This window comes from Centropristis striata, chromosome 5 (assembly GCF_030273125.1).
Source record: "Centropristis striata isolate RG_2023a ecotype Rhode Island chromosome 5, C.striata_1.0, whole genome shotgun sequence".
Classification (NCBI taxonomy): Eukaryota; Metazoa; Chordata; class Actinopteri; order Perciformes; family Serranidae; genus Centropristis; species Centropristis striata.
In genome coordinates, this window is record NC_081521.1 from 26,869,016 (window position 1) to 26,889,562 (window position 20,547).

The following is a 20,547-nucleotide window of genomic DNA, read 5'->3' on the forward strand; positions in this document are numbered from 1 at the left end:
TTTTTTGACATTTTGACATGTCAAAGCAGGAAAAGCACAGGTATAAATAACACAATCTTGATCTTTAACAATGCGTAAATTGCAATTATCCGCATCAGTTTCAGGATTCTAGTATAAAGCATACTAGAAAAGGAATGGAGCATCATTAATGCTATTAGTAACACTTGTGCTTTCCTGCTATGAACTCAACTTTAACTTTAACCCTGGATTGTAACACACCAGGGTGCACATAGAGTCTGATTTAAACCCTGGGCTAACGCTCTGTATTCACCTGATCCCTGCTGATGCTGTGTTTCACACTGGTTTTTGTGCACTAAATCTCAAGGGTTGGTACCAGAAAGGTAGTGGTAACCTTTGTTCACAGCAGGGTTGCCTCCCTCATGGGTAAAAAGCAGTTTTTACCTCGTTCAAAGTGTCAAAACCTTTTTTATCCCAGGGTTAAATGTGTGGTGTGAGAGGGGTTAGCCCGAGGTTACACGTATTGTGAAATCCTCATGTCTTTGTCTCAGTCTCAAAGATGGAGAAGGTGGAGAGGTTTAGTCAGCCTGGAAGAGTCCAGTTTTACATATGAAACCTTCACCTGCTGCAATTGAACAAGTACACTTATTATAATCTAAGAGGGCGAGAGGGCCACTATACCCAAGGCTCTGGAATAACCTGCCCGAGAGAAATATGGCTGTGTTGTAAGTGTTTTGATCATACACATATTTTAGTATTTTAGTTGGATTTTGGCAGTGGTGAAATAAGAATTTACATCCTTTACTTCAGTAAAAGTACGAATAACACAATGTAGAATAACTCCACTACAAGTAAAAGTCAGAAGTCCAAAACCTTACTGAAGCAAAAGTACAAAAGTGTAGGCATCAAAATGTTCTAAGTATCAACAATAAAAGTACTCATTATGCAGAATGGCCCCACTCAAGATATTTGTACTCAATAAACTGCGTATTATTGGAGTATTACTATTGATGTATACTGGAAGCTACATTTTACTTAATAATATACTGTTGTATTGTTTCATTTCTAAGAGTGTCTAATTATTTTAAATTGTGTTTTTTATGTTCAATCTTGATCTGAAAAGTAACTAAAGCTGGCATCAAATGGAAAATACTCAAGTAAAGTGCCTCAATGGTGTACTGAAGTGCAGTACTTAAGTAAATGTACTATTTTTCTCTCTAGTACTCTACGGATGATGATGATGATGATGATGATGATGATGATGATGATGGTGATTTATGTATTTATTTATACATTTTTTTATTTATATATTTATTTATACATTTAATATTATTATTATTATTATTATTATTATTACAACTAATAAATGATCACTTGAGCCAACTCCACTGGACTTATCATTGACATTTTATGATTTAAGGTGCTATACTATTTTTACAAAAATATTTGGCTGGACTAACCCCCCGAAAATATTTACAAATCACACCAGACACAGGTCTACTGAAAGCTACTACTCTAGCGTCAAAAACATTTCTCATTCAGTGGAAAAAGAAAGTTTCCAGTGTGGGTCAGAACCCCGGGCTCAGCTCCTGCCTGTGAGAGGAATCCATGGAGTTCCAGGGGAAAGCAATTCAAAGCCACAAAGAGCATATGAAGGCAGGTTGGATGGAAGAAAAATAAGGTAGAGAGCAAACTTGGTTGTTAGATGTCTGGAGATTTCTGTGTGTTGCAGGATCAATTGGTCCCTGTTTATTGTCCTCCTCTTCCTCCTCCTCTTCCTCCCACTTGCCTTGGGCGTTGACAAGACACCACAACACCCGACGCCTACGCAGGAAAAGCACAACACCGACTACCCAGAACCCATCTGATTTCCTCGCTCCATCCCTCAACTCTCATCTTCCATCCTTCTCTCTCTCTCTCACTGCTCCCAGATGTCTCTCGCCCCATTTTCCCCCTGCAGCCCTCCTTCCATGTTATTCTCTCTGAATTCATCTGTCTCCCTCGTCTCTCATATTGCTGTCATTCCCGCCTCTTCTCTGTCGTTTTTCCTTCATCTCTCATGCTCCGCTGTTTGCACTTTCTCCCTCACTTGTCCCATCTTTAAAAGCGTCTGTCCCTCCTATTCTGCAGGGACAGAAAACGTTATTCTATCCTTTCTGTCTCTTGTTAGGAGTGATGTGATTTTCCTGTCTTTTATCCTTTCTGTCTTCTCTCTAGGCCCTTACACAGTGAACAGCACTCTTGCAGGTTAATTGCACGTGTGAGAAGGGGCCATTAAAATCTTTGTCCGACTGTATGACATCTATTTTGAGGTATGTGCAGAGACTGTCTGGTGAATCAGAGCGGCATGATGTAGATAGAAATAATTGCAGCGGAGACACGTCATCTGTCTACCAAGCTTTAGCCACAGCACTGCCAAAGCTTTTTTTCTGGTTTTCTTCAACCTAAAAAGTGAAACGTTCAGCGGCTAAGGTTTCTGAGTCAGTTCATGTCATACTCTGATTGGCTGCTTTGACGTGGGTTGTTAACAGCAGTCACATTGTGACAATTTGGTCCAAAATTTCCAGACATTGTCAAATTTTTGATAGAGCCAAAACTGGAAGTCTTGGGTCGCTTTTGCATATAAACTCTGGACTGCACTTAATGCAATTCAGTGGTGAAGTTGAACATTTTTGCATTTTGCATTTTGGATAACAGTTTAATTTAAGAGGTGATATCCAGCCATTTTCCATGGTTTTCTTGATAAAAACAAAAATCATTATCGCATTAAAATGAACGTTGAAGAAATCAATGGTCTAATAATTTTTTCCATGACCTTATGTGAGGGAAGGAGCTGACACTTTTTCGAAGCAAGTCACTGACTTTAATTTGTTAGTGGAGTTTTTTTTATTTCACTTTTATGCAGCATTGATCCGCTATGTGATCCATTGGCCACCATTCTGTCACTAAATAATTTGAAGACTTTGTTGTTTTTGTGTGTGTGTGTGTGTGTGTGTGTGTGTGTGTGTGTGTGTGTGTTATGTGATCGTTTGACCATATTTCGTCATTTTACTCAATTTGTGACTGGGTGGGGTCGAGGGGGGGAGAGTAATATTTAACTCAACATTCATGTATTTTTTTGTTCAATGAAAGAATTGATTGTTCAATAAAGTAATTAAAACTTAATACAGTTCGACTTACAAATAAATCTGTTGAAATGTCATGTTTTGTGGATTGTGAAAATTTCCAAAATTACCCAGCTTAACTTCCCATGGAAAGGATCAAACTTCCCTCACTCTCTCCATCTCCATCTCCTTTTCACTTCCTCCCATCATACTCTAAACTGTCTTTCTGTCTCCCTCCCACTCGCTCCCTGTCTCTTTCTACCTTCATTCCGTCTTTGCTCATTTCCACTCTCTGTCTTTATCTCTCGCTCTGTCTGTCTCAGTGGGAGTTTGGAAAACACTCAGTCTCACTCATGAAAGAAAAAGTGTTGCTTCACTCCCCCAGCTCTCTTTTGATTTGAAGTAAAAGGCAATGTGAAATATCCCCCAGACACACACACACACACACACACACACACACACACTGACATTCACAGCATTTCCAAGACTGAAGCAATGCTTTGGTATGAGAGGGAAAAAAGAGAGGAAATTAGTCGAGAGTATTGGGGAAAAGGTAAGAAAAACTGAAACGTGAGTGTGGGAGAGGGAACAAATTAGTTTGGTGACAATAAAGAAGAGTGAGGGGTTTATTCGGGCAGTGGTGGTGTGTGTCTCTGTGTGTGTTTGTGTGTGTGTGTGTGTGTGTGTGTGTGTGTGTCTTAATAACAGGTAGAGAGCTGAGATGAAGGAAGCTCTCCCAGGAGGCAGTGTGTGTGTGTTTCCATGTTGTTCAGCTCAACATGACAACAGAGTAAAAACAGAGCGGATCAAAAAGGAAGCCGATGTGGGACATGAACAAAGAGACACAGACAGTCAGCATTAGTTTACCAGGGAAGAGTTAAAGACTACACAAAGGCACAACAAACACATAACTAAACACACTATGCTCAATTCCATCCATTAAATTAGGGAAGTAGAGGAGATGAAAACACTGCAAACTGTAGAAAAATATTAATGTATGCCTCTTCCCAATGGGAATGCAGTTACAAACTTGGTTGCATCATGAGCAATCTAATTTAAAACTCTTTATTTAAAGGTTTAAAAGTTGAATTTGGACATAAAATTGTACTGTGACAGTCCAGTTGTACAGAATTATATCGTGGATCTGATTGTTTCACTTTGTTGGAGTGAGATAGTGATAAAGTGTCAGAAAGCGTAAGTTACTTTGACATGCATGTAAAAAGTGTTTTTTTCCTGCTTTTAAGTGGCTCAAAAAAGGAAGTAATGAAGTAATAAAAATATAAAGATATTCATAGAGCGTAAATGAACAGGAGATAACAGCGTTTGAGGCAAATAAGAAATACCCTCATGCAACAAAAATGATATTACAACTAAAGTGAATGTACTATAAATACAGTTGAAGACTAAAACTGATGGTCAGATATTTTTAAACTACCGGTACATATATATTTTTGCATTTTCAGTTTAAATTAAAGCATTGCATTGTAAATATAACAAAATTGTAAAATGCATATGAGAGTTGGGTTTAAGCTTATAGTGAGAAATGTGTTTTTAAAGATTTAAAAGTTTTAAAAAATACTGTATATTTGTATATTTTATCATCCTATTATTTATGCATTTAATAAGGTTATTAGTTGTACTGAGCTCCTGTAAAAGCCACATTGCTCAGCTTGTTCTTTGTGCGTCATGAGGCAAAATTTTAACCTGCATGATAACTACTAAGTGTCTGCAAGTATTCCACTAAAGATGTAAGTGTTTCTACTGAACGGCTTGTTAATTGGTCAGCTCTCAGATGCTAATTGGACTCTTAACTACTGTTTTATTAAAGCGGGGGCACTGGAAAGGTCAACCAGTTAAATCAATAACTGAATTCCAGTCAGAGGAGTGGGTGGCTTCCATTCATTTGTAATAAGTAATTTCTTTAGAATTAAGAGGAGTTTATTCTCCACTTGCTTGTATGTGTGTATCACTATCACAACCACACATAAACACACTTCAACTCTTACTTGTGTATCCTCTCAGTGCAAAAACAAACCTGATTCCAGCCCGTATGTCTACCCACAATCCTTCTGTGATCTCACCAGCACAAATCCACGCACACTCCCTCACCACAGCACACACACACACCACTCACCTGTGTAATCTTCCCGGCAGATGCATGTGTAGCCTCCCTCTCTGCGGGCGCACACCCCTCCGTTCAGGCAGGGGTTGGAGTAGCACAGGTTGATCTCCGTCTCGCAGTAATCGCCCGTGAAGCCCACCGGGCAGCGGCAGCGCAGGCCGGCGATGGGATGGATGGGCCGAAACAGGATGGAGGGCGAGGAGATGAAAGGGGCGGAGCTGTTGAAGCGCAGCACGGAGATGCACTTCATGTAGTTCTGACAGGGCTCACGCAGACACACGTTGTCGTCAAAAGGGAGAACCTGGAGCGACGGGAGAGGAGAGTTGTCATTGTGAGGAATGGTGTTGTTGTGTGTGAACATGTAAACAGTAGTTTACTGGTGTAGACGCTCCAGATGGTGTCCCAATTCAATCCCACTTTTCACTGCTCAGCATACTTTCTCATCAAGTTTTTTTTTCATCAGTCTTCCAGTCTGGCTGAAACATGGAATAAGCTTTTTCTCATAGCCCATATTCTGACTAGCTGTGAAAGCACAAGTACTAACATTAATGTTGGTTCTTTTTTACATTTGGGTGTTTCAGTAAGCCATGCAGACAGTAAATGCAGTAAGTACCTACACAACAGTGTAAATATACTGTGTTACAAGTTCAATCAAAATACTTCTTTAGTCAAAGAACGTATGTATTATCAGCAAAATGTGCTTAATTTTCAAAGTAAACGTGCTTGTTCTAGATAAGGTAGACAACAAAGAACGAGCTTGACAAGTTTTGGAAAATGTGGAACATTTTCTATAATTTTCTTGAGAGTAACATGGATGTACTGTAGATGGTTGGATTGATGACAAATAGGACTGAGTTGTTGTTTTGATTTTACTTGATTTTTATTGAGGTAGAGATAATGTAATCTTTTTTTACTGAAGCACACAGTGGGTTGTGAATGCAAATTATTTGCAAATCCCCTTTTTTGTTGCTTGTTTTTAATTATTATATGTGCCTTACTGTGCTGTTTTGTATTGTTCTCTGTTTGTTAAATAAACAAAATTCATAATGAATAAATGTATTTTAAAAAGCGCTTGTTCTGCAGAAAAACGGCCAATATGAGTGATGTTAAAGAACTTTTTGGGAGGAATACAAGTGCATCAATGCATAAGCATCCTAATCATTTTACTCTGGTAGCTGATCAAATTGAGGATATTTTTAATAATTTATTTTTTAAAAAGTAGTTCAATCCGTAATATATCATTTTATTTTAGAAATGCATTTGTATTTTTGTTGTCTCAATCTGTAGATACTCAAAAGAGGGACAAGTAGCTTCAAGTTTTATGTTGGCTGCAGCCTTGATTAATTAAGGTATATGATTACACCTGTGTGTTTCCTACTATAACGTCAAAATGTCAAAAATTGTATTATAAGCAGCAGGTACAGCTGTAGTCAAGACTTTTGTTTGTGTAAATCTTGACGACTGTGTTGGGAAGGAAAATCAATTCACAAGTTTCATAACTTTTAGTTGAAAAGGATAATTTTGTGAACAGCAATATATCCCATCATGCTAAATAGCCACAAAAGCACCACCAAAAGGAAACAATTCCAACAAACAGTCCAAATTAATGTGTGTTCTTTTTTGTTAAATTGTGGAGGTTTTTTTCAAGTTTGCCAAGCAAGTAAATGTTTCACCCTTATAAAAGGGAAACTCTGAGAGACTAATGCCAGGAATACTGAAGGAAACTGGTTGGAACAGACAAAGTGGTGTAAAATTACAGCCATATTCAGTGACACTGCTATTGGTCTTCCTCTATTTTTAACTCATAATTATTTATTCATGTATCCCTGTTTTGCTTCACCTTTCCAGAAGACAGTATTTACTGTTTTTGCCTGCTGTTGAGGTCCCTGGATCAGATATATTCACAAGATTGTTTCAAGAAGCAAGAGGCTGTATAGTCACTTTGTATGTGTTGTTGTGTGTTTGTGTGACAGTGGCCTGTGGAGAGAAGGTCGCATACATTCAGTCTTAAACTATGTATCTCTTGACACTGCTGTGCTCCCTCCTGGCCCTGCATAAATCTTTTCTCCTCTGGGTTCCACTTGTTCTTTTCTGTCGGAACATATCTTTCTCTCATGCGTGTGCAGAGATGCTTTGAGGGTGTATAGGCGTTTATGTAACTGACGTGTAAGCTGTGTCCAGGTGTGTGTGATTTCATGCATGAGAACTTTAAATGGTCATATCAGCGTATTGCTGGAAAGAAACATATGGCTGCATTCGCACGGCATCTGCACTGTATTACTATCAGTTCACATGCAGTATGCTCAAGAGATGCACAGCGTGTTTTACAACTTTTGCTTCACATGTTTTATTACATGTGATTTCCAGCTGCTGACTTTTTCACGTAATGTTGATTTTAGCCTGCTCTACCCTAAAAAACGGCAATATAGGTTGTGTGTGCAGGCAGCAAAAAACAATCAATATTTACATATGACACCGTCCACTGTAATGCATCCGCTGCCATCTTGCTGACATAGTAGTGATTTTACCCAGGAGAGTGGGGTTCATGTCCCATGTGAAAAAAAAGTAGATGATTTTTAAGTTATGTTGTTTACGCAAGTTCCGTGAATCATGTTTTTCAACGTAACATAAATTTTTTTACGTAACTTGCAGTAGTGACGTGACCCTTGTAACCACCTCACTTCCTGCATTTACGTACATTTATTTACCTATTAACTTGTCTTTTGTCATGTTCAGATAAATGTGTTAGGTTAATTAATTCTGTTCTGTCTCGTGCCTATGTTTTATTTTGGTTCCACTTCCTGTCTGTGTCCATTGTTCCCAGTTTTACTTTCGCCCTTTGTCTGTTTTCCCGCCTTTAGGATTACCTGTCTCCGCCCTGATTGTTTCCACCTGTCCCCTTAACTTGTGTGTATATATAGTCCATGCCTTCCTTTTGTCCTGTGCCAGTTTGTCTTGTCCCATGTCAGAGAACCAGCGCTTTGTTCATGTCATTGTCAGGATTTGTTGCTTTGATATTTTGTTCACAAGAGTGATTTTCTGTTTGCTTTCTTAGAATAGCCTCGCAAGATGAATTTCTGTTTGTTTCCTTATTCCTAACTTAGCCTCTGTAAAGAGTGATTTTGATTTTGGTTTAATAAAAAAAATATTTTGAAACTTTGGTTTAAGAGTTGGATTCGGGTCCATAATTTGGTTGTGACACTTTTTTAACGCCTTACCAGGAAGTTTTTTGTCCTAAACCTACGCCAATGGTTTTATAAAATAAATCCACAAAAACTGCACGCCTTTATTCAAACGCGAACCACACATGCATGTATAATGATGTGTGTGTTATTTTTTGAATGCCCCGCTGTACTGCGAGCCGCGATGCGTATATGTTATGGGTGGTACTGACACACGACCTATTCTGTCGTTTAGGTTGGAGAACTTGTTAATTTTAGTCATGTGTTCATATGCATGTGTGCATGTTTCTCAGAGTAGATAAAAACAATGACACTCAGCCTTTAAAGGTTGTGATCAATGTGTAAATGTGGCCTTACCTCCATCTGTGTCAGTGACGTCAGCCTCAGCCTGTTCAGGTACAGCTGCTCCTCCAGGGTCTCGGAGGGAAAGAAGATTCCGCCGGGCAAAGCGGCAGAGAAGCTGACATTCAGGATCCCTCCCGGCGCCGCGTCCAGGTCCGGCTGGATGTTGAAAATGAAAACATCCTCAACGGGCACCGAGAGCACCGCCGACACGCCCTCCAGGAAGTTATTCAGCAGCGGTGACAGGAAGTGCTCCTGGGACATGTTCTGGAGGCGGACGGTGACGCTGCTGCCCAGCATGTCCTCGGTGATGATGAGGACGCGGAGGACGCACTGGGCTGAAATGCTGTGGGCGCCATCTGAAGACCAGAGCACAGGTGGGGAAAAAATGAATGAATAGTTGTACTTATTCTCGAGGTGGACAAAAGGGTGAGGAGATGAAGGAGCAGGAGATAAAGAAAGATACGGAGGGTCAGGAATCGTGGAGTGATATATAGGTGTGAACAGGTGAAGGAGTTGGAAGAGGGAGATGGATGAAGTGGGAGTCACAAGGGAGAAGATTCAGGGGCGACAGCGATAAAGAGCAGAGAGGCGGAGGTAAAGAGACAGCGATAAATGGATAGAATCCAGAGAGGAAGAGTGGAGAAAAGGGAAAAGGTGAGGAGGTCACAACAATGTTGTAAGATATGCAGCTCAGATCACACTTTGTCTCACTGCATATGTAACCATACACTGTACATACATACAACTAAAAGAGAAAAATAGATCCAAGGTCGATTTCAAAAGCCGCTTCGTGAATGTGACATTTTACAGTAAATGCTGTCTGAAAGCAATTATTGTGCTATTGAAGTGCAGAAAGTCATGCTGGAGGCTATTAAAAGTCAAAATACAGCTGAAGGCCACCTCCAGGGAACAGCGACTCACACATAAACACACACACACAAGCCCATTTTCAATCAAGCTTGTAGTTATAGCTGTCAGAGGTAATGTACAATAATCCAGTGCGTTATTTAAATGGAGTGAAGGAGGTAAAGAAGCATACAGGTGATTGAAACTGGCAGCACCCTGATGTTTAAATAATATGTTTGCTCCAGTCCGACTGGCTACTTCACACAAATTATGTAAGAATCTATCTGCTGTTAACATATCTCAGCCGCCATATGATCCATGTCAGGTCAAGATTTAACATAAAAACATGATAAATTTAAAGTAATGCGACACTTTTCTTTCAATTAAAGCTCATAACAATATATTGAGCCCTAAAATGAGCCCTTCCTCTACAAAATTAAAATGCTGCTTACATAAATGCATCAGTACAAATAATTTAATAATATATTGGGAATATATAAAACAATCTGAGTTGGGTCATTCTGCATAACAAGTACTTTTACTTTTGATAGTTTAAGTACATTTTGATGCTGCTATTTTTGTAGTTCTGAATACTATCCCTGTTTGGGGCAATCTCTTTTTCTAAGCTTAAAGCTGGGATAGGCAGTTTTATTTTGGCAACATTGGGCTATAAATCCATAATGACTCTTTATATTGTAATTCAAGTGGCTCTGTTCAGGCTTTAGAAAACTTAACATGTGACAGGATCATTTGACCACTCACAGGGAGAGCGTTCCTTTGGATTTTCTACAAATGAAGATGCACATGCACTTCTTATCAGACAGTAAAAACCTGATACAATGGTGCAAAATCCTAGAAAATATGGAATACAGGACTTAAAAGAGAGTCTAAATGGGACTAAACTAAATGTGGTGGCCTTAAGCTTGTGGCCAAAAGGTCAATCGATTGAAAGAGCAGCACTTGCTTTTCCCTCGTTATCACCACTGAGCAAGTCCCCTTAACCTGCTGGAGCTGCTCAGCTGCCAGCAGAGCAGACTGTGGTTGTACTGGGCAGCTTCCAGGTGTCAATGTGTAACTGTGTGAATGTGAACAGGGTGTTTTCATAGATGGAGAGGAAATATTGCTAATAGCTTAGCCTTCTGCTAACTGTAGCCAAAGGCTGACAGCTGTGACTAATTATTGGGTTTTCTCAGTAATTCTGACACTTGTTTATGGCTATAGATGCAGCCTTGAATCACAGTTTTATGCTGTCTCAACTGCGCCGCAGCAGTGAGCTTGGCCCCAGCTGTGCACTCATCAGAAGGCTAAACTATTAGCAGCATTTTCTCTCCATCTCTGAAAAGCTTTGCCAATACTCACACATGTTTGAAGCTGCTAAGGCCATGACTCACAGTTTGTCATCTCAGGAGGAGGGCTCCTCAAATTCTGGCCATTTTTTTTGCCATTTCCAGAAAACTACGTTTATAAAATAGTTCAGCCTCTAAGTAGGAAAGGGCTGCCTGCTGGATATTGCTACACACGTATGATGTTGGATAGTTCGGTTGCTTATAAAGCAAAAACTGGCAATATTTTCACAAGACATGATGGTCTTAAATTATTTTCCTGAATCTGAGAACAAATGTTCATTAGATGTTCACTTCCACTTACTTTCACAGACTTAATTCAGACATATCAAGACATTACAATAGCTGCCACGTAGCCAGCAGTATCTTTGTTCTTAATCTGTACATTTAGTTATCATCTGCACACAGCCAATTAACCAGCGGACACTCATGAGAGGAGATAAATAGTAAAGGTGAGGGGAAAAAATCAATACAGCATAGTATTGCAATATTTTGCATGGCAATATTATATCGATTCATGGCCGCTTAGTATCGATATTTAGCGTTCTGACGAGTATTTTCACCGTTTTTGTTTTTAGGAATATACTGGAGACACTGGTATCATATGATACAAGAAGACCTAAGGGATCTATAGGCACCTTGTGCGTCATATCATGTTGGGAAGTTGTCAAAATAACGCTGCAATAACTTATTATTAAAAGTCATATGTTTTATTCAAATAAATTCAGAGCAGTGAAGCTTAAAGTTGAGGAAAGTTTGAGAAAATGCTGAAGTGGCTGTCGTCCATTCATGTTTGACTCTCATTGTGGAAAAATAAAAAGACTGAAGTGAGCTGAATACACTGAGAATTTTCTGAGAAAAACAATTGTTGATTGAATTTAATGTTGTGGACTCAAAATGCAGTTAAACATAAAACATTAAAATATTGCAAAATGCTTAAAATCAAAATAATTTCGTATTGTGACTGAAGTATCGGTATTGTATTTGACAAAACAATTCTTGATTAAATTTCATTTTGTGGACACAAAATGCAGTTAAATTGCAATATATTGTAATCGCAATACTCACAATATCACAAAATGCTTAAAATTGCAATAATATCGTATCGTGACTCAAGCATCGGGATAAAAATGGATCGTGGGGCCTCTGCTGATTCTCACCTCTAACAAATAGCAGATTCAAGATATAAGAAACATGGTAATTTCCTGAAATTCGGTTACTCATGAAAGATAATGTAATTCTTTAATCTTACATTTTAGTTAAGAGAGAGAAAACAGATGAAATCTCTGAAATCTACATTTGGTTTTTCATCCAAAAAGTTGGTTTCAAGCTTTGTGCATGTGATTGAACAAGCTACAGACAGAGCTGGAGATGGAGTGGTATCACAGAGTGCTCTCATGTTGAAAACATGATCTCCCCCGTCTCCTCGGCTTTGGTTACAAATTCAACACAGAGCTGCTTTCCTCTGAAACCCGTCACTACTACAGAATGAGTTCATACAAATCACAGCAGGTCACCACCTTCACAAATAAAGTGTTTCAGCAACAGATACGAGACATGTTTCATCTCCACTGGATACAAGAACAATCCAGCACCGGCCCGTATTGTGTATCGTAAAGCAATTTAATGCGACAGGCTCGCTAATAAGCTATAAAACAATATAAATGCACATAATTTTCTGCAGCAGAACTGGGGCGATGCGAAGGTGAAACAGGGTGAGGGATAAGACTGAGAGATTGAATGACAAGAATGCAAAACATGAGGGGTCTCGATGCAGAAAGAGCATGGCAAGTGGTGGAAATAAAAGAACGAATGAGAGACAGAGGACAAGAAGGAAGAGAGCACGGCAGAGATGGATGGAGGCTGAGGGAGGATGTTGACACAGAGAGGCGATGGAGGGTGAAGGAGAGTGAAGGAGCTTTATTAAAAACTAGAAAAAGCAAAGAAGATGATAGAGGAGGAGAGAAGTGGGAAGAGGGCCTTTAACCCTAATAAAAATGAGAGAAAGAGTGTTATAATCATGGCAAATCACAATCAATAGTAATTAATAATTAAAGTATTACTCTAAATAATTGATAGCTTATTGATGTTCACTTGTTTCCCTTTGCTTACACTGTAGTTATCATAATCTGAGGGGTTATTAAATTGATCAAATGTTAAATGGTGCATTGAATTTAAAGGATTTGACTGTTGACATACATATAACGTGTCAGACAGACAGACAAAAAGGAAGGAGGGAGAGGGTAAAAAAGGGCAGAAAAGAAAGAGATAGATAGGGAAATACATCATTAGTAATTGATAAATATTATTTAATTCCGAAGGAATGACACAAGATCAAGAAAGGGCAGAAATATAAAGAGAAGGAATCAGAGAGAGAAACTGAATCTATAGAGAAAGAGACGAGACATGGAGAGAAGGGTGGGTGGATGGATGGATGGATGGATGGGGGTTGGGTTGGGTGGCAGCTGGTTTGATTACCGGATTATGAGGAGCCTCACTCCCCACTGACCTCTAACACACACACACACACACACATGCACACAGTCACTAAAATCCAGAGCCCTCCGTAATAAATGAGCAGAGAGAGAGAGAGAGAGAGAGAGAGAGAGAGAGAATGGAGGAAATAATAATCATCAAGAAATATGTGAATAGAATCATTCAGAAAAAGAGATGGATAGATAGATAGATAGATAGATAGATAGATAGATAGATAGATAGATAGATAGATAGATAGATAGATAGATAGATAGATAGATAGATAGACAGACAGTATTAGAGGTGAAGTAGTTAAATGTCGGCTCGTCTTCTGGGGCTAAAAGCCAGCTTTATTATCAGCCCTCTGGATCATGATGCAAAGACGCAGCAGTAATTGACGCTGATCTCACATTGTCATTGAAATGAGACAGGGATCTATGAAAAGACCTGGGATAATCTGCTGGAGTAGGACCCGATCTCTGATCTCTCTCTCACACACACGCACACACATACGCACACGCACGCACACACACACACACACACACACACACAACAAAAAGTTAGATCGCATATTATTATTAATAAACGCATTTTCACTGAATTTGTACCCTTAAACATTTTATTCCAAAATGGATGATAAAACTCTTGAACGCTTTATTCCAATCCCTGTATGACGGTTCTGTTTTTCTCCTCTTTGCCTCCAACCAACCCATCTGCACCAAGGTTGTTCATTCTTTTCTTGCCACTCTTGTTTTGTGTGCAATTGCCATGTTGGACTGCTCAGACTGTGTGCTTAACTGTTTCCTGATAAGAAAAAAAAGACAATTTCCACTGGCAGACAGTGAAATGTTCCCTCTGAGTAACAGGCTCCCAAGAATCCCCTTCAGTAGCCCACAGGGGACAACAGCGATATCTGACAACTCAACAAAACATGTCACAGGCTCAAATGAAAATTGGTTCAGCTAAATATTAGTGGCTGTTTTCCCTGACAGTTTGTAGCTTCACTGTGATTTTATCATCTTTCAGAGGTATTTTTGCCCCAAGCAGCTATTAAATGCTGACAGTAAACCTGTCACAGAGACCACACAACATGCACAGTTAAATATCTTCATTTGGCTTCCCTTCGTGTCTACAGTTGTGATAATTTGGCCAACCTGCATCAGCACTGGGCTCTCCACTCAGCCCTCCACATATGAAGCCAATTGGAGGTTTGAAATGGAAAAGAAAAACAACCATTCAAGCTAAAAGGCAATTTCTGCAATTAAATCCCCCAAACTGTCCAATTTCTGTTGGTCGATGACTCACCCAGTTGGTTCTCCGAGATCAATTTTTCCAAAGGTGTTTGCCCTAACATGCTAATTACAGTCTGCTGAAAACATAAAAGTCATATCCAATAAGTCTGCAGAAACATAAAGGCCACCTTGCCCCATTTCGGCTAGGCAGGTTTTTACCTTTTTTCTAGTTACAAGTTGCCAACTGAGGATTGTCAGTGCAGCATGGGAATCTCACAAAACATCTGGTATAACTCAGCCTCATTATAGTATTTCCTGCTGCATTTTAAAAAAGTATTTTTTCAAAAGCTAAAAAAAGTTATTTTGCTCTACCTGTTCAAATGGATGGAAATATAACTTTAAAATGTAACTTTTGTTCCAGTTTCTTCTCTGAGATCTTTTTTTGTCATGCTTATTATAGTTCTGCTTAAAATTCCAAAGTAATAACCAATACGTTTGCAGAAACAAAAAGGCCATATACCCACATTTCTGCAAAGTCAACGAACTGAAGTTTGTCATAACAGCATGGGATATTCACCAATAATCTCAGGGTTTCAGCTACATTCATTAAGCAGCGGCAGCCCGCCTTCAAAATAAAAGCAAACACATGTAGTTTTCAAAGCACATGGATGTGTTAGCAGAGTCCACCACAGAATTTACAAGAAGACTGTAAAAATATGATGCCTTGAATAAAAAAGAACCCTTATTCTCCTTTACAACAATGAATTAAAATATGCAATGATTAAGATGGAAATGTGGTCGATCGGTGGGCAACCCGCTCTACCAACTGAGCCACAGCCTCCCCTCTGGAATCTGGATCTAACGCAAAGCCTAAATATAACGTTTCCTGCTGTGTTAAAAATCACAGATTTTTTCGAAAGAAGAAAAAGGTATTCAACGGGATTCCTTACTTTACCTCAAGTTTGACTTTAAAACTATTTGACTTTAAGCATTTTCACAGCTATAGTTGGTTTGCTCTGGTGCCAATCAGGGTCCAAATTGTTACAATATGCAACATTGTGAGGTTGGTTTTTGTTCAAACAGCAGCATTTACAAGTGGAACAAAATTTGTGATGCGCAACGAAGCTGCTCTCTAATTGGTCAAAATATCCATTTGGGAAAACTTTCAGAATTAAACAATGAATAAAAGAAGAGCAGACGCTCCGCTTTCAAATTTCACAATAAAGGGACGACTATGTGAGTTGTTCTCGGCCCTGGTCATCATTTACTACATAGTTAAAAATGCACATTGCACAGGTGCACATTAATCCTCCTGAACTGTGACAGGCTCATCATCTGCTGAAAATTGTTCCGAAGATCCGCTGGGATTTCTTTATCACATTCCCTTCTGTTGCTAACAACCATCCAACTGACCGTCTTCCACTCGAGGAATTTTAATTTCCGACTAAATGTCAGACAGCATTATCAGCTACGCAAATTAATCAATTTATTTTTAAAAAAACATGTCATGAATCTGGCCCTCAGACAACATTTTGAACAAAAAAAAAGTATCAGTCAGTATGTCCCAATCACCACACATACACCCCTGTGTTTTAGTGAAAAAAACTGAAATGATCAATCCATTTCAGAAATTATTATATAGGTAATGATTAAATGTATGTCCGAAATCAGTCTTTTCAGAGAAAATTTAAATATAACTAGTTTAATCACATATTGATGTGAAAATGCCAGTGGTGGAAAGTAACTAAGAACATTTACTTAAGTACTATTTATTTAAGTACTGTACTTAAGAACAATTTTGATGAAGTTGTACTTTACTTGAGTATTCCCATTTTATGTAACTTTATACTTTTTACTCCACTGCATTTCGCTGACTGCATTAGTTACTTTCCAGGTCGAGATTTAATATGAAACAAATGTCATAACAGTATATTAAGAAGACAAAATGAATCCTACCTTGCGAAAATTACATAAATGCATCAATATTAACAATCCAATAATAAACTTGGAATATATGAAAATCTGAGTGGGTCCATTCTGCATAACAAGTACTTTTACTTTTGATACTTTAAGAACATTTTGATGCTGATACTTTTGTACTTTTACTTCAGTAAGTTTTGAATGCAGGACTTTTACTTGTAGTGGAGTAATGTCACAGTGTGGTATTAGTACTTTTACTGAAGTAAAGGATCTGAATACTTTTTCCACCAATGGAAAATACTAAGCTCTATATGACGGCCAATAAAGAGAGAGAATCCTGTGTGTACAGAGACATAAATCGCCTGCTACTTATTTATTTCCCAGAGCTTTTGGGATTCTCAGGTGTCAATCATTTTGTCAGACAATATATCACAACTGTGAAAGGGCTGATGTATCATTTAGGATAGAAAGCCTTCATATCCAGAATTAAACCCAGAGGCATCAGTGAATTACTTTTGAATCCTGGTGAGACGTGAGTAAAGGTGATTCTGTCCATAACTTCCCAATAAAGCCAGGAAGTCATAACTAATGCATTGGCCTTTTTATCCATGGCACTCTGCTTTAGCTTGCATGGAAACAATAAAACATTAATAACCTCCAAACTTAAAAACCCCACAAATGGAAGGTTATTTTGGCGTCTTTAGCACCACAAGAAAACAAAGCATTTCGTAAATAACAACACGGAGCTTTCTCGGCTCCTGTGGGCTCCGAGCCAACGTTCCCCCCTTCGTGTGTCCGCACTTCAAAGAGGGAGGAGAGCTCGGGGCTGGCGTGCATAAAGCCTCTAAGAATAAACACACTGATCCGGAATCATCAGCGCGGTCCCACGGATGCGTGAACATCAATACTCCGCAAGAGAGAGGCTGGCCTCCGATCAGTGCTCCGGCTCTAAGATGCTTTGTGGGTACACGGTCCCCAGCGTTTCAAAGGGGTTGAAGGAGTTCAGTGCTATCTCCCCGCGCCAGGTAGCCTGACTAATAGCACACTCAAAGCTTCTTGAATGTCAGAGCATCCCAAGCTCGCTTCCTGGAAATCCAGACGGAAATAGTCTGCAAAGTAGCGTACAATAGAAGCCCACAGCTGGAGCTGAAAACAGCCCCAGAAATACTTTTAAAAGCTGCGATACGGGCCAGGATGATGGGTCACAAGGCGTAGCCCTGGCATTTTCCCTTTCCGGAGAAAAGCAAGAGTAAAGCAGCCAAAGGTTTGGTGGTATGTGGAGATGTAAGAAAAAGCTTGATCGCAGCCGAACAGGCTAAATTAACGATTGCTTGATGTCATAGTTACTTTTTTAAGCATTTAAGATAATAAATGTCTAGGAGGCTGCCTGGTGTCCTGCTCGGGGACGATACACCAAGCACACACAAGCTTTGGCCCAATTTGCAGGTTTTTAAACTAGAGACCATGTTTCAAAGGGACAGCTGCGATGCCAAATCAGGGCAGGGACATATAGTCGGGGTCCAATGGCCTGTTCCCTACTTCCTACTAGGGATGGGCGTTTGGAAGAAACCTGCCAACTCGATTATCTATAACGTTAACGATCAATTATTCGATTAATCGAATAGTATGCATGTTTTTATACAGTACATACTCCAGTATGTATGCCAGTATTTTGAAAGGACATAAAGGGACTTCCTCTTGATCGTAAAACTAACAGTGGTTGGTAGTTCAGTGTTTTATGTTTTGCCCCCGAAGAGGCATGAGGTTAGTTTTCACAGTATTCTTGCATATTTAAGTGTGTTTTGCGTTTTAAATAAGTTTTGGATTAAACTAAATGAAGTAATTCTCGCTAACAAGGTTTGATACAGTAAGCTAGTTTTGCCCAAATGAATACTCTTGTGTTCTGTGTGTTCAGTTTGCAAACTGTAGCTTTATCCAACTTAATTCTCAGCGCATTGGGTTATTCGTGGGTACACGTTCGGCCGCAGAACTGAACGCCTTGTTTCAGTTCAGTGAGTACTGATACCAGTCATAGATAAAAAATGTAAATAAAAAAAATACACAGATTAACGACCATTAATCGATCATTGATTAATTACTCCCATCCCTACTTCCTACCCCGCTACTTCCTGCACCCTTGCCCGGACCACACCTGTCTTCCATCTCTGCCTGAATTTTGATCTGATCAGCACATCTAAAGTAAAGTTTCTGCATCTCGTATGGTTGAGACGCTATCATTGTGACAAAACCTGTATGTGTGTTGAAACAGAGGAGTTGGACAAGTGAATCACGATGCAGATGTTGGTAAAACAAAAAGCATTAAAGTGTTAAAAACATTGAGCCTGTTCTCTGTAAAGTTTGATTGGCATCGACCTTCTATAGCAGACCTGGGCATTGGGCGGTCCTTGGGCCACATCCGGCCCGAAATTAGAAATGAATACAACCGCAATGCTTTTATTTTGAAGGCGATTTACGTATATCTGAGTTACCCGAGTTACCTAGGTGCCTTGTGAATCCACCGTAAGAGCAATAACAAACATTAGCATTAGCACTTGAGCAAACAAGCACTTTTACTACAGTTAAGACAACAAATATAGCCAATAACATATATGACAGATGAAAATAAACTTTAACAAACCTTGTGTCTTGTCAGCCTGCCACTATAGAAACATTTTTCATACTTTATATCAACTTTATATGAGCTGCGGCGCACTCGTTATTATTTACCGTTCGTTTTTCATTTAACCGTTCCACCTGTTATTTCCTGTCACAACCTTTCAAAATTAAAGCACCCGTTTCACACTGGACAACAGCTTTTCAAAATAAAAGCATCACAACATTGTATATTTTCTAGGTGTTTTACAAACATGAAAAACAAGCTATATGAAACAAAAATACCAATAGGAACCTTGCTAAAGGTAATTTACAGTTGTGTTTAAAATAAATGGAAAAGTGATATAGTGATTGGAGTATTTACTACTTTTTACTGCTATATTTGATTTACTTCACATTAACAGTCCCATCATAACATGTATTCTTAAAAGTAGCAGCTCAAAACCAGATAATCTACTGTATTTTATAAAGCGATTTAATTAATATTGAGCAGAATTTAGTTCAGAATTTTGGTCCGGCCTCAGCAACCTTCGTAGTATTGGTCATGTGGCCCTTTGGGGGAATTAATTGCCCACCCCTGTTCTATAGCTATAGTTTGGATGACATCAGTTGGTGAACGTATTGTATCATTTTCCATTGGGACAGAATGGAAAGAACATTTCTTGTTCACTAAAAATATACAATGACAATTAAGCCTCTTTCACACATATATCTTGGTAAATTACAGGGATGACCTTTAAAATGCCTCGAGTGATTTTCACGATTCACACATGCACTATGTTCAGGTACATTTCTATCTTGTGCCTTTTTACATAGCAAAGCTGAAATAGATGGAGCAGGGGAACACTTAGAACCACCATAAAACTCAACAAAAGAGAAACAACATATGGCAAAGCCCAATGTAGCTGCTTCATGTTCTTGTAACATGTTTAATATTCATTCTTAGTTATCCAATCACCCACAAAAGCATTGAGGTAAATACTAAACCTTAAACAAATTGCAGACTCAAATTCCTCATTAGGGGAGTGACTTGTGATTGGTGCTTGTCCCTGCAATGTTACCATACCATATTGGCATTTTCCCTGAATTATTACTTGATCTTGAGGTAGTACAAATTGTCTGGATATCAGTCCAGATGTTGATGAAATGTTACCAAACATTTCAGTAACAGAAGGGTCTCTAAGGGCGGCATGCTAAGCAAAAAAATCTTGGCTTTTAAGAAGTTTTCAGATGCAGACAGACAAAACTATTGACAAAACTAGTGTTTCTCACACAAGTCAGACTCAAGGAGCCAGATGAAATGCAACTCACTTTAAAAGTGAAAGCAACATCTATTCGATAACGGCATTCAAATGTCTCCTGTATTCAAAATCCTCCCACTGTTGCTGTGGGAGGAAAACCTTGAAT

General features: G+C 39.0%; 1 protein-coding gene across 1 annotated transcript in view; it reads right to left on the bottom strand.

Annotated features, from left to right (window-relative positions):
* Nucleotides 1-20,547, bottom strand: part of celsr3 (cadherin, EGF LAG seven-pass G-type receptor 3) — a 135,727-nt gene that overhangs the window by 94,277 nt on the left and 20,903 nt on the right. Inside the window, exons 2-3 of the mRNA XM_059334084.1 lie at nt 8,724-9,067; nt 5,197-5,485 (exon numbers count right to left, since the gene is read on the bottom strand). Coding sequence (XP_059190067.1) covers nt 5,197-5,485; nt 8,724-9,067 — 633 coding nt within the window. The remainder of the gene's footprint in view (nt 1-5,196; nt 5,486-8,723; nt 9,068-20,547) is intronic.